At 46.2% G+C, this 14,926-nt stretch overlaps 1 protein-coding gene across 3 annotated transcripts in view; it reads left to right on the top strand.

Moving 5' to 3' along the window:
- The first annotated feature begins 8,708 nt into the window (after positions 1–8,708).
- LOC112267439 (seizure protein 6 homolog) overlaps positions 8,709–14,926 on the top strand; it is a 127,296-nt gene continuing 121,078 nt past the window's right edge. For all 3 annotated transcript variants that reach the window (XM_042297508.1, XM_042297507.1, XM_042297506.1), the window contains exon 1: positions 8,709–9,119. In XM_042297508.1, the coding sequence (XP_042153442.1) occupies positions 9,047–9,119 (73 nt within the window). In that variant the 5' untranslated portion in view covers positions 8,709–9,046. The remainder of the gene's footprint in view (positions 9,120–14,926) is intronic.

Here is a 14,926-nt window from a genome sequence, read left to right as displayed (position 1 = left end):
AACATCTACTGTTCAATGGAATTTGGTGTCAAGAATGGTAAGACTATGTTCATGTTACACACATTGTATTGAAATCCATCCATTTTGTACAACCTTAAATCTCATAGAAAGTTACATAATAACACTTGTTATAGTGAATGCCAGTGAGCTGCTTCTTCTTCTGTAGTGGACTTGATCTGAGGATCCACTGGGTCCACTTAAAAGTCCCCTTGAACACTGTTCTCCAAAATGAGTGAAACTGTACTCAAAGTGACTTCTCTGTGTGGTGGTTTTACCCCCAAGCTGTGTCCAGGACAGTACAGATGAACTTTGCCCTTTAGCTTTTATTTGGAGATGAGGAATTTCAGTGCAGATCAGATTTGCTGTAGGCTCTGCAGTGCACAGTGACAATAAAACTGCTGGTCTGAGAAAGCAGGAAGATGTGAAGATGTGTAGAGCAATGAGTCTGTTGACAACTTTCAGGACTTTACCTGGTAGAGTGCCCTATGCCTTGACAAGATGTGCAACAGTTTGTGCATCATTTTAAGGAAGTCATATTATATGATGTGTTATGCTGTTTGAAACACCAGTCAGCTAAAGCAGAGGGTTTTGTTCGATTTTTTTCGTCACATCATAGTGAGACTTTTTTGGCATCTGGGATGCTTTCAGTTCAAGGAGATTACCGGCTCACCTGAAGAGATTGTCAAAACTTTGAAGGAGAGTCGGACCAAAATGCAGCGTGGTGGTTACTCATGTTCTTTAATGAAAAAATAGTGATACATGAAATAACTAAATAAATACAAAAACAACAAACGAAACGTGAAAACCTATCTGGTGAACACTACACAGAGACAGGAACAATCACTCACAAAATACACAGTAAAACCCAGGCTACCTAAATATGGTTCCCAATCAGAGACAACGAGAATCACCTGACTCTGATTGAGAACCGCCTCAGGCAGCCAAGCCTATGCTAGACACACCCCTAATCAGCCACAATCCCAATGCCTACAAAAACGCCAATACGACAACACAATAAACCCATGTCACACCCTGGCCTGAACAAATAATTGAAGAAAACACTAAATACTAAGACCAAGGCGTGACAGAGCCCCCCCCCCCCTCAAAACCATAGGGAGGGTCCGGGTGGGTGTCTGTCCATGGTGGCGGCTCCGGCTCCGGCTTGGGACGTGGACCCCACTCCATAAATGTCTTAGTTCCTCCCCCTTGCGTCCTGGGATAGTCCACCCTCGCCGCCGACCATGACCTCGTAGTCCTCACCCAGAACCCCACTGGACTGAGGGGCAACTCGTGACTGAGGGGAAGCTCGGGACTGAGGGGAAGCTCGGGACTGAGGGGCAGCCCGGGACTGAGGGGCAGCCCGGGACTGAGGGGAAGCCCAGTACTGAGGGGAAGCCCAGTACTGAGAGGAAGCCCAGTACTGAGATGAAGCTCAGGCAGGTAGTTGGCTCCGGCAGATCCTGGCTGGCTGGCGGATCTGGAAGAGTCTGGTTGACTGGCAGATCTGGAAGAGTCTGGTTGACTGGCAGATCTGGAAGATCATGGCTGACTGGCAGATCTAGCTGCTCTGGCTGCTCCATGCAGACTGACAGCTCTGGCTGCTCCATGTAGATTGGCAACTCTGGCTGCTCCATGCAGATTGGCAACTCTGGCTGCTCCATGCAGATTGACAACTCTGGCTTCTCCATGCAGACTGGCAGCTCTGGCTGCTCCATGCAGACTGACAGCTCTGGCTGCTCCATGCAGACTGGTAGCTTTGTGCAGACTGACAGCTCTGGCTGCTCCATGCAAACTGGCAGCTCAGGCTGTTCCATGCAGACTGACAGCTCAGGCTGCTCCATGCAGACTGGCAGCTCTGGCTGCTCCATGCAGACTGACAGCTCAGGCTGCTCCATGCAGACTGGCAGCTCTGGCTGCTCCATGCAGACTGACAGCTCTGGCTGCTCCATGCAGACTGACATCTCTGGCTGCTCCATGCAGACTGGCATCTCTGGCTGCTCCATGCAGACTGGCAGCTCTGGCTGCTCCATGCAGACTGGCAGCTCCATGCAGACTGGCAGCTCCATGCAGACTGGCAGCTCTGGCAGCTCCATGCAGACTGGCATCTCTGGCTGCTCTATGCAGACTGGCAGCTCAGGCTGCTCCATGCAGACTGGCAGCTCTGGCTGCTCTATGCAGACTGACTGGCAGCTCCATGCAGACTGGCAGCTCTATGCAGACTGGCAGCTCTGGCAGCTCCATGCAGACTGGCAGCTCTATGCAGACTGGCAGCTCAGGCTGCTCCATGCAGACTGGCAGCTCTGGCTGCTCTATGCAGACTGGCAGCTCCATGCAGACTGGCAGCTCCATGCAGACTGACAGCTCTGGCTGCTCCATATAGACTGGCAACTCTGGCTGCTCCATGCAGACTGGCAGCTCTGGCTGCGTTGAACAGGCAGGAGGCTCCGGCAGCGCTGTAGAGGAGGAAGGCTCTGGAAGCGCTGAACAGGCGGGAGACTCCGACAGCGCAGGAGAGGAGGAAAACGCTGGCTGCGCTGAACAGGCGGGAGGCTCTGACAGCGCTAGAGAGAAGGATGGCTCTGGCTGTGCTGAACAGGCGGGAGGCTCCGGCAGCGCTGGAGGGAAGGAAGGCTCTGGCTGTGCTGAACAGGCGAGGCGCACTGAAGGCCTGGTGCGTGGTGCTGGAACTGGTGGTACTGGATCGAGGACACGCACAGGAAGCCTGGTGCGGGGAGCTGCTACCGGAGGACTGGTGTGTGGAGGTGGCTCTGGATAGACCGGACCGTGCAGGCGCACTGGAGCTCTTGAGCACCGAGCCTGCCCAATCTTACTTGGCTCGATGCCCACTCTAGCCCGGCTAATACGAAGAGCTGGTATGTACCTTACCGGGCTATGCACCCGCACTGGAGACACCGTGCGCTCACTAGCATAACACATGGTGCCTGCCCGGTCTCTTTAGCCCCCGGTAAGCACAGGGAGTTTGCGCAGGTCTCCTACCTGGCATCGCCATACTCCCTGTGAGCCCCCAATACATTTTTGGGGGTGACTCTCAGGCTTCCATCCGCGTCGCCGTGATGCCTATTCATACCAGCGCCTCTCCGCTCTCGCCGCCTCCAGTTCTTCTTTGGGGCGTCGATATTCACCAGGCTGTGCCCAGGGTCCTTTTCCATCCAATATCTCTTCCCAAGTCCAGAAGTCCTTTGATCGCTGCTCCTCACGATTAACAGGGAGAGTTGGCTCAGGTCTGACTCCTGACTCTGCCGCTCTCTCCCTGAGCCCCCAATACATTTTTGGGGCTGCTTTTCGGGCTTCCTTGCCAACCGTGTTCCCTCGTATCGTCGGCTCTTATCTCCGGCTGCCTCTGCTCTCCTAAATGCCTACACCTGTTCCCATGGGAGGCGATCTCTTCCGGCCAGTATCTCCTCCCAAGTGTAACAACCTTTGCCATCCAACACGTCTTCCCATGTCCATTCCTCCTTTCGCTGCTCCTGCTGTCGCTGCCTGTTACCACGCCGCTCGGTCCGGGTGTGGTGGGTGATTCTGTAACGGCGTTTGTCTGTTGAAGGAGAGTTGGACCAAAATGCAGCGTGGTGGTTACTCATGTTCTTTAATGAAAAAATAGTGATACATGAAATAACTAAATAAATACAAAAACAACAAACGAAACGTGAAAACCTATCTGGTGAACACTACACAGAGACAGGAACAATCACCCACAAAATACACAGTAAAACCCAGGCTACCTAAATATGGTTCCCAATCAGAGACAACGAGAATCACCTGACTCTGATTGAGAACCGCCTCAGGCAGCCAAGCCTATGCTAGACACACCCCTAATCAGCCACAATCCCAATGCCTACAAAAACGCCAATACGACAACACAATAAACCCATGTCACACCCTGGCCTGAACAAATAATTAAAGAAAACACAAAATACTAAGACCAAGGCGTGACATTACATTACATTCAAAATAAAAAATAAAATAATCCAAGTAATACTGGCACCAAATGGTGGGGGAGGTGGAGATGAATGTGTGCCTGGGGAAGTAGGGTAGAGGTGGTGGTGGCGAGAAGAATGTGTCCCCAGGGAAGGAGGGTGGAGGTGGGGGTGGTGGAGATGAATGTGTGCCTGGGGAAGGAGGGTGGAGAAGGGGGTGGTGGTGAGGAATGTGTCCCCAGGGAGGGAGGGTGGAGGTGGGGGTGGTGGAGAGGAATGCGTCCCTGGGGAAGGAGGGTGGAGGTGGTGGTGGTGGAGAGTAATGTGTCCCCAGGGAAGGAGGGTGGAGGTGGTGAGGGTGGAGGTGGGGGTGGTGGAGATGAATGTGTGCCTGGGGAAGGAGGGTGGAGAAGGGGGTGGTGGTGAGGAATGTGTCCCCAGGGAGGGAGGGTGGAGGTGGGGGTGGTGGAGAGGAATGCGTCCCTGGGGAAGGAGGGTGGAGGTGGTGGTGGTGGAGAGTAATGTGTCCCCAGGGAAGGAGGGTGGAGGTGGTGGTGGTGGAGATGAATGTGTCCCTGTGGAAGGAGGGTGGAGGTGGGGTGGGGGAGAGGAATGTGTCCCTGGGGAAGGAGGATGGAGGTGGGGGTGGGGGGAGAGGAATGTGTCCCTGGGGAAGGAGGGTGGAGGTGGGGGTGGTGGAAGGAGGAGAGCCAGAGGATGAGGATCTGTGTCTGGGGCCTTGTGTCTTTTCCTTCTTTTTCCAACACTAGATCAGAGACAGGGGACTCCAGACAGCTCCTCTCTCTTGAGTAATAGCAGTGTGACAACAAGGTTGGTGAGGGGAGTCTTGGGTATGCCGGTCACACCTGGTCAAGGTGCAGTCAGTCTACCTCGCACTGAGAGAGGGGAAGCAGGGCACTGTCCACTGAGCAGAGCATAGTTGGAATTTTCAAACAGCGGAAATTCTTAATGGATTAAAAACTAGCTGTGGATATAGCATACGAATTGTTGGATTATGTCCCTTTAAAGTTGTTATTTTATAATCTATTTCTAGCTAATGAACAACATAACAAAAGCAATTGATACATGATATTCTATGTGTCACGTTCTGACCATCGCTCGTATGTGTTTTCCTTGTTTTAGTGTTGGTCAGGACGTGATCTGGGTGGGCATTCTATGTTTCATGTCTAGTTTGTCTATTTCTATGTCTGGCCTGATATGGTTCTCAATCAGAGGCAGGTGTTAGTCATTGTCTCTGATTGGGAACCATATTTAGGTAGCCTGGGTTTCACTGTGTGTTTGTGGATGATTGTTCCTGTCTCTGTGTTTGCACCAGATAGGACTGTTTCGGTTTTCGTTACGTTCTTTGTTTTGTAGTGTTTGTATTGATTCGTGTTTTTACATTTGTTGATTAAACATGGATCGCAATCTACACGCCGCATTTTGGTCCGACTCTCCTTCACCACAAGAGAACCGTTACACTATGACCAGAAACATCGATATCTCAAAACCCGAATGATTCCCTCTGTCTCACCTTGATATATTGTGTACAGACTTCGTATTCCACTTAGCAAGCAGAACGTGTCTGTATTGAGGCATAAAGAAAACTAGTTATGTATACCACATAGCATATCATGCTGAATAAAACCTTGATTAGATTGCTTTTTATCTCTTTTTCCCTTATTCCCTTGTTGTACCAGACAGGCTGTGCAGACAGAATATCTTCATCAGGAAGGAAGCGCCTGGGGATCTATCCTTGGGGCAGAATGGAAATGAATTCAGGGGATGGATGTCTAATAGAGCTGGCAAGGACACTTTTCCTTATTAAGACAAATAAGCCCCTGAAGGTGGAGAGATGCTTTAATATAGGAGGAAGGGAAGAGGGGATGAGGGGGAGGGAAGGGGAGAAGTGGGGGTGGGGTTGGAGTGGAGGAAGGGAAGGGAGGAGTGGGGGTGGGTAGGGGGAGGGATGGGGAGAAGTGGGGGTGGAGGAAGGGAGGGAGGGGAGGAGGGGGGGTGGGGGTGGGGGGTGGAGAGGAGGAAGGGAGTGGGGATGGGGGGAGGAGGAAGGGGGATGGGGTGGAGAGGAGGAAGGGAGGGGAGGAGTGGGGGGGGTGGGGGAGAGGAGGAGGGAGGGAGAAGGGGGTGGGGGGGGAGGAAGGGAGGGAGGGGAGGAGTGGGGGAGGGGAGGGGGAGAGGAGGAAGGGAGGAAGGGAAGGGAGTGGGGGAGGGAAGGGGGGAGGGAGGGAGGGAGGGGAGGGGGGGGGAGGGGGAGGGGGAGAGGAGGAAGGGAGGAAGGGAAGGGAGGAGTGGGGGAGGGTAGGGGGAGAGGAGGAAGGGAGGGGAGGATTGGGGGAGGGTAGGGGGAGAGGAGGTATTTAGAGCCAGTATTACTTAGATTACTCTCATTTTGCATTTAATTAAATAATGTGTAGCCAATGAGGTGAGATAATTAGTGTTACTTGCAGGAGGGAGTATAAGGATCTGATTTATTTATTGGATAATATAACACAAGGCCTACTTTTGTAGTTGGTCACCCAGTCGTAGGTCAACCCTATGATCTAAAAAGCAATCAAGTCCAAAACCTTGGATATGTACGGTTTCTCACTCCTAGCCTTTTGCAGCCTTTCATCAATGAAGAGCTTACAGTGTATGTATTTGACTGATTTGATTTGCTGTTCCAATAGCTGCTGTCTACGCTGGGACAGTAAGTGACAGTGTGATTGGCAGACTCTGAATGGAGAGGAAATGAGGGAGAGCGTAGGATTTCAGCAGAACCAGAGCAGAGCAACATCTAAAGACAGCTAATTCCCTGAGCAGAGCTAAACCATAACTGGCACAATGCGATCTTGGGCTTATTAGATTCCTCAAGACATTACACAAATTGACAAAGAGACAACTCTTTTTGTGGAAGAAGCCTCATACAGGAAAGGATTGTAGAACCTACAGTATTTACATGTATCAGATGCTATGAAATAAGATATCACTCTTCTGCATAATTTTAAGGCAGTATGAATGCAATTATTCATGGAGTCGTCTTTTGATTCGAAACATATTCGTAATATTTGAGTATGCATGACCATATTTGTTTACAGTGTGTGTGCGTGTGCGAGCGTGCGTGCTTGCGTGTGTGTGTGTGAATCCTTATAGTTTATTTTGTATACAAGGCCAGCATTGAGAATTTAAGCCTAGTTTCTATGCCAGAGGCTACTTTGAGACACAGCATACATTTGTTTGTTTGGATTCTAATGTTGTCTCAGTAAAAACACCATACCACACAATGTTGTTGACATCATTCTCATGGTGAGACAATCGATAGCTGAGGGTCAACATGCTGGGAGGACGGAACCAGAACTAAGGTGCATCAGAACTGCAAACTAAGACAGTAGTTGTGACTGAAATGGCACCCTATTCCCTATGTAGTGTACTCCTTTGGACATAACCCTATGGGCTCTGGATTAAACTAGTGCATTATATAGTGAGTAAGGTACCATTCAGATACAGCCAGTGATGTAGCCAGTGAGACCAGTTACCCAGAGTCTGCTCTGTGTCAGCACAGTGGGACCACTCTTGTTCAGTGCTCATCACTCTCAGTTGTAGTAAAGCAAGGCATACCTATTTTACATTAATGTCTTCTGTCAGACACTTATCCAGGGCGACTTACAGGGTCAATCAGGGTTAATTGCCTTGCTCATGGGCACATCAACATATTATTTTATTTTCACTTAGTCAGCTTGGGGATTTGAACCAGCGACCTTTCAGTTATTGGCCAAGTTCTCTTTCGCAAGGGAGCCCTGCATACACAAAATCTACAAAATACAACACACACACACACACACACACACACACACACACACACACACACACACACACACACACACACACACACACAAAAAGCATGGAAAAACAAATCCGATGTGAGGCAAGACTACTACACATCAAGAGTTTTAGAGATTAAAGTCTTCAAATGATTTCCCTCTATTTAGCCATAATTACCAGTTTCATTAACAGGCTTTGAATGGTCATGAATCTGAGCCAGTGCACCCAGTGTGTGGTCCCACAAACAGCAAAGAGGTTTCAGGAGAAAGAAAGCACGTCCCCTCAGAAACCGATACACTCCAAGAGGAAACACACAGTGGAGAGGCGACCTGCATTACCATTCAATCAATACCATTCACAATATCTTAGCACTGGCAGCATCACTTAACAATTCTATATTATGTCCATAAACCCCTCTGTCTACTGCCATGTTTGATTTGAAAGTGTTGCTCTCTTTCTTGTGCAGATTTAGCTATTTCCAGAGTGCAACATGCTAATGATAAATAACTCACTGTATAGGTAACATCTGTAAAATATGTTTTTCAAGATTTTATATTTTCTTTTCCAAAATGTTTTTGTATTTTGGTATAATAATCCAGACATAAAAGTGTTAAAGGAGTGATTATAGTGAAATGTTTATTTTTCGAGTTGTTTGTCTTGAAACTCCAAATACTTTTCCACTAATAACATAAGCAACCTATTTACAGTTCTACGTGTAGGAGCAATATGATGTTTTCATTGCAATGCTAGTGCTGCATCGTGCCTGTTAACAAGACTGTTAGCGTTCACAATAATTGCTAGTGAGTTTGTAATGGATTGGAAACGGCTGTAATCGATGTGTCTATTGATGTTGTTATCAAAGTTAAGGAACTAAACACAGACATTGTCATACGAAGGTCATTTACATGAGGGCAGTATTACATTATATACGGTAACGATACAAACTTTCCACAGTGCTGAATTCAGTTGTTCCAGTTGCTGTCGCTAGGAGCTTTCCGCGGTGCTGAAACGACGATGGTGAGCTGATTTGAAGAAAGAGAACGGCATACCCAACGAGAAATCGACTTAGTGAGCGTTGGAATTGAACAGTCTCTGTCTATCAGCTGATAACGACACCAGGGCATAGCTCTCATAAGTGTGGAGCACCTGTGCTGCGCAGTGTGCGATCCCGAGGTCTCACGGCAAGTGGCTTTTGCAGAGCACGAGCAGTCTCTATTTCGTTTTAAGGAAAAGTGTTGATCCCAAGGACATTCTTTTCTGTTAGCAGAGGACCGCTACTGAAAGGAAGCATGAGTGCGGCACGAGATTACAAAGTCGTTATGATGGTTCTCTTTGCAATGATGACGGACATAGGCGCTGAAGGTAAGATGCTCAATCATATAACGGAAGGCTATTTGGTCGCTTGTGCACATGTGTATTACAATGCAATTCTGTTTCCGACTCGCCGGTGTTATCTTGCCACTGTATCCAATTATGTGTGACTCTTTTTGTTTGGTAGGCCATCTGGGAAACTACAGATTAAGATATGTTTGTGGGAGGTCAGTCACAGTTGGCTATCGGTTGTGTTTCCTCCTTTACTGAGGTTTAAATGGTCCCCTTACGGCAATTCTTCTCAAAGAACTCGTGTGGAGAAGAGGATATATCGTTATATTAACGGCAGATGTTGTAGCCTACTATTATATTGTTAGGCTATATTATAGTGTTAGGCGATACAGTAGCCTATGTATTGCCTGCAATCAAGAATTCACCACAAGCCATACTAATTGCAATTGGCTATCCGGTTAGTTAAACACATCCATTTAAATAAGTTATACATTAACAAGTGATGGTAATTTAGAAATCATTAAAGCAAATTCCAAATCCAAACTTTAAATACTTGTAAGTATTGTAACAACTTAAACAATCGTAGACTAATAAAGTGTGGTAAACGTATCTTAATTTGTGTCAAATATCACGTCCTTTGAAGTGTATTTTAATCGGTAATCATTATAGGCCCATATATAACCTACATGGATGGAAAATGTAATTAATTCTTGCTTGGCAGTGGGCCAATCATTTTTAATAATTCATGAATATCGTGTCAATGTCTATCTCATATTTTAAGAAATGTGTACAAAGGAGATCTAATCATGAAATAAAATGTATATTAGTTCTAAGAACGTTGGAATGACCTACATTGGTTTTACAGCTGGCTGCACTATTCCTGCCTTTGATTTGACAACATTACTGAATAAAGTACAGAGCTGCGCACTGTCTGAGTAGAGGGGTTAGGATAGTTTGGAATAAATAAACCTATAAAGACAACCAGACAATGTTTTTTTGGCCTGCATCTGATAATTCTACCCACATAAATATTTGTTAAAAGGTTGGTCTTGACTTGCACCCACGGTGTACTTCACACGATGCTCACATAAACATGCATGTCACACAACGTCGATCATGGCAGACCCATCATACATGTACAGTATATCCAATCTGCAGAATATGTTTGGTTCTGTTTTTTCCTCCATATTTGAGTGCCCCTGTGCGTCAGTTTGTGTCACATCAGGAAGGGTTGAAATTCCAATGAAATAATTCAAATCCTAATTGAAGATAAATACGGTACAATATTTAAATAATTGGTCTTTCAATTCATATCCTGAATTTACTGAGATAAAAAAAAATGATTTTGAGGAGATGTTTAATAGAATAGAACGGTATGAACAAAGGAAGAAAAAAAGGAGTGTATCTATGTTGTGGGAAAAGACGTCAGACTTTGGCAGAATCATGCACATATTTATCTGATAAAGTAATACATCAACCTATTATAACCACAATTTATACAGATTTTTAGATCCACGAATACATATCCGATATTATAAAGAATAGCTATTAAACGGCTCCTTCATGCCTGCAGCTGGGAAAACCTGGCCCCAGAGGGAATGTTCATATTCTGCATTGATCCCACATCACAGTATCAGCCTGATCTTTTGACCTCAGAAGTCCATGGGCATCCCTGTCCTTATCAGTCACCTTCTATTGAACCTCTGAAGCTGCAATTTACTGCAGAACAGAAGCACCTGTAAAAGCACTCTAGCTAATGTGAGGCTCCATCAATCCAGTTTGAGCACTGAGCGAGAGGCTCAGTGAGCTAAAAGCTGGAGCCCATATTAAATTGATAGCATTGTGCTGTGCTAAAAATGGGTGCCAAATTGATGAAGAATGGGTGAGGGTAAATATAGGTTGACTTAAGGTTGGTCAGTAATACTCCATCTTTTTTGTTGTTGAATCAATGTACTGTCCACTGAGTGTACAAAACATTAAGAACACCTGCTCTTTCCATGACATAGACTGACCAGGTGAATCCATGTGAAAGCTATGATCCCTTATTGATGTCACTTGCTAAATCCACATCAATCAGTGTAGATGAGGAGACAGGTTAAAGAAGGATTTTTAAGCCTTGAGACAATTGAGACATGGATTGTGCCATTCAGAGGGTGAATGGGCAAGACAAAATATTTAAGTGCCTTTGAACGGGGTATGGTAGTAGGTGCCAGGCACACCGGTTTGAGTGTGTCAAGAACTGCAACACTGCTGGGTTTTTCATGCTCAACAGTTTCCTGTGTGTATCAACAATGGTCCACCACCCAATGGACATCCAGCCAACTTGACACACCTGTGGGAATCATTGATGTCAGCATCCCTGTGGAACGCTTTCAAGACCTTGTAGAGTCTATGCCTCAATGAATTGAGGCTGTTCTGAGGGCAAATGTTTGTTTTTTGTACCCTGAGTGTATTTACAATCTGTCCATAGATATAGTTAATCTCATAGGCTACTCCTCCCTAATTATAATGAAAATTACAATACAATCTCAGCACTATCATTGATAGTGCAGAGTGCTGTGTCTTTATTGGCCGATAGGGGGCACATGAGGCCAGTGATGCCGCCGCTTTTGAGCGACCCCTCTTGATATGGTCCTCGGGGTGGACTGTAATCATAATAGGAACAGGAGAGAATCAGTTCCCTCTCCCGGGAACATCCTATTCCTCTCTGCCCCTTATACTGTCCCTGTGCGATGGATCCCTGTGCTCGGACACTTCCCACAACTATCCGGCACCACCATGAACTATGAACTATGAACTATGTGTGGGAGGACAGTAGACTGGAAAGGGGAGTTTTGATCTTATTTTATTAGGATCGTTTTGTCCTCATTTGGACTAATCTTCCAAGAGTCCTTAAACATGAAAATACCATTTTCACATATAACACTGTTACAAGCATACATAACACACTGACATATTGACCAGATAAATACTCTAACTGTCTGAAAATATAGATTGATTCCTTCATCTACCATAGTCCCACACAACCTGCCAATATATTTTACTTAAATGGTTCTAAAATATTGTTTGAATTTATATATTGAAAGGTTTCTGGTTTGCTCAGATACATTATTCAATTTCTTTATTGCTCTAAATCAAAATGTTATTTAGCCTATTTCTCTTTTCTGTCTGGATAACACAGAATGTGGACAATCTATTCCTAGTATTTACTGAATGTCTGCCTCTTACCAACTGAATACTGTTGTGAATAGAGTTTGACCGTTTTAAATGAAATAAGCCTGTTCTTTTCAATGATCTTGTTGCTTGATGACCAACCAAGAGCATTGAGCATGACTACAACAGAACAACCATATCTCCACCTTAAAACAATCCTTGCTGCTTTGTTCTGTTCAATCTGCAGCCTCCTAATTGAACTTGCTGATGTCCCCAGACCACAGAACAGTAGTTCACCTGACTCTCAATTAATGATTGGGTTGTTTGCTTAAGAATCTTTCCCAGTAAATATTTAGCTATCCTTCTGATCATGCATTAATTTTTTTTTTTACATAGCCTTTTCCTGGTGGAACAGACCAACATAACCTTGGTTTTCTTGGTGTTCAAAACAAGTTTGTTCTGGTAAACCCACTCCCTGATATTTGCAAGATGTACTTGTAGAGCTTGTTGTACCTGTTAAACTGATTGTCTTGCTGTTGCTGTATAAATTGTAGTATAATCTGCAAATATAGTATCTTGAGTTTCAGATAAGGCATAAGGAAGGTTGTTGGTATATATTAAGTAAAGAAAATGTCCAAGGCAGCTGCCCTGCGGTATTCCACAGTTTAAAAGGGGAACAAAATGACCCATTGATATAAGTGGACTGTTTCCTGTCAGTTAGATATGACTGTACCCAATTCAATGCTGTTCCTTAACATAATGCAATAATCTTGTCAAAATTATTTTATGGTCCACTAAATCAAATGCTGCACTAAAATAAAAAAATAGTACACCCACAAACCTTCCATTATTCATAGCATTGAGGTACTGGTCAGTCATATCAACCAATGCAGTGGTAGTGGAATGGTTGTTGCGATAAGCATACTGATTGGCTGTAATCAGACCATTCTTTTCCATCTACTCCTATATTTGTCTACTCACAATACCCTCCAATATCTTACTGAGAGAAGGGAGCAGACTGATTGGTCGCCTATTGGCAGGAGTAATGGGTTCTTTGCTGTCTTTCAGGATTGGACACAGTTTAGCATGCTTCCATACATTTGCAGAAGTCCCCTTTTCCAGTGACCAATTAAATCTGTATTTCAGTGGAGCTGAAATCTGGGGAGCATTATGGCAAAGTAAAAAGCAGCAAAATTATTGACAATATCAGCTGTTTTTGTTATTGTTCTCCCGTCAACATCCACACTAGATGAGCATGATGAAATAGATGTACCAAGTAATGTCTGTGAGCTTTGGGGTGCGGCTCTGTGTCTGTTTTCTCCATATTGATGCCCTGATAAAAAAACCTAGCCTAGTGCTGAGCTGAGCTAGAGGGCTGGAGGGCTGGGGGTCTGGAGGGCTGGTGCTCTGGCGGTGTGGAGAGCCGGGGGACTGGAGGGCTGGGGGTCTGGGGGTCTGGAGGGCTGGTGGTCTGGCGGTGTGGAGAGCCGGGGGACTGGAGAGCTGGGGGCTGGGGGTCTGGAGGGCTGGTGGTCTGGCGGTGTGGAGAGCCGGGGGACTGGGGGCTGGGGGTTTGGAGGTTTGGAGGGCTGAAGGGCTGGGGATCTGGAGGGCTGGAGAGCTGGTGGTCTGGAGGGCTGGTGGTCTGGGGGTCTGGTGGGCTGGTGGTCTGGAGGGCTGGTGGTGTGGAGGTCTGGAGGGCTGGTGGTGTGGAGGTCTGGAGGGCTGGGGGTCTGGAGGGGTGGTGGTCTGTAGGGGACTCCCTGCACTGCCACCTCTGTCATCTACTGACACAGGTCTGATAGGAGATTAGTACTGCTAGCTGAGGGGAGAGAGAGAGAGAGAGAGCTGAGACAAATGGCTGGTGCAGGAAAGACTGCCTACAGCTAGAACAACATCAAACACATGCACACACACACACACACACACACATGCACACCCTTGGAGTCCACACACACACACACACACATGGAAACACACATGCATGTACACAGAAATGGATCCTCCTGTTTTAAATTATTGAATCGAGTAGATCTGGACACAGAAAAATGTTCATGTGATGTAGTGAATTGAACAAAAGCACCCGCCCATATTCCCCGTTGGTGTCTGTGTGGGCGCAGAGCACAGCTTTTCATTTTCAATTATCAATTACCCCAGACAACCATACGTGTGCTGAAGGGTAGGTTTGAGAACAAGCTTTTGTGTGTGTGTGTGTGTGTGTGTGTGTGTGTGTGTGTGTGTGTGTGTGTGTGTGTGTGTGTGTGTGTGTGTGTGTGTGTGTGTGTGTGTGTGTGTGTGTGTGTGTGTGTGTGTGTGTGTGTGTGTGTGTGTGTGTGTGTGTGTGTGTGTGTGTGCGTGTGTGTGTGTAAAAGCAAGAAGAATCCGTTTGAGAGATGTTACATTTTCCAGATTTGAAGTTGTCATCAATCACTCTGTATTGCAATATTAGAACAAGTGTCATCAATCTAAAGCCATGTGTGATGTCTGAGGCTTGGCACACAGAGTCCAATTATGAAGGCCTCATTTTTGCTGTCTTTTATGTTTTATTAAGTTAAGCTTTCCATGTTGGAGCTCTGAGCTTGACCTGAATATGCCACTATCACTACTTTCTTCTAATTGTAGCGGTTGTTTTTCTCCCTATAGCACGCAAACACTGCATCTCTCTCTCTCTGTGTGTGTGTGTGTGTGTGTGT

The sequence above is a fragment of the Oncorhynchus tshawytscha genome, linkage group LG14, assembly GCF_018296145.1.
Source record: "Oncorhynchus tshawytscha isolate Ot180627B linkage group LG14, Otsh_v2.0, whole genome shotgun sequence".
In the NCBI taxonomy this organism is placed as follows: domain Eukaryota; kingdom Metazoa; phylum Chordata; class Actinopteri; order Salmoniformes; family Salmonidae; genus Oncorhynchus; species Oncorhynchus tshawytscha.
Note: the sequence above shows the minus strand (reverse complement) of the source record. Positions and strands in the feature narration are given on the sequence as shown.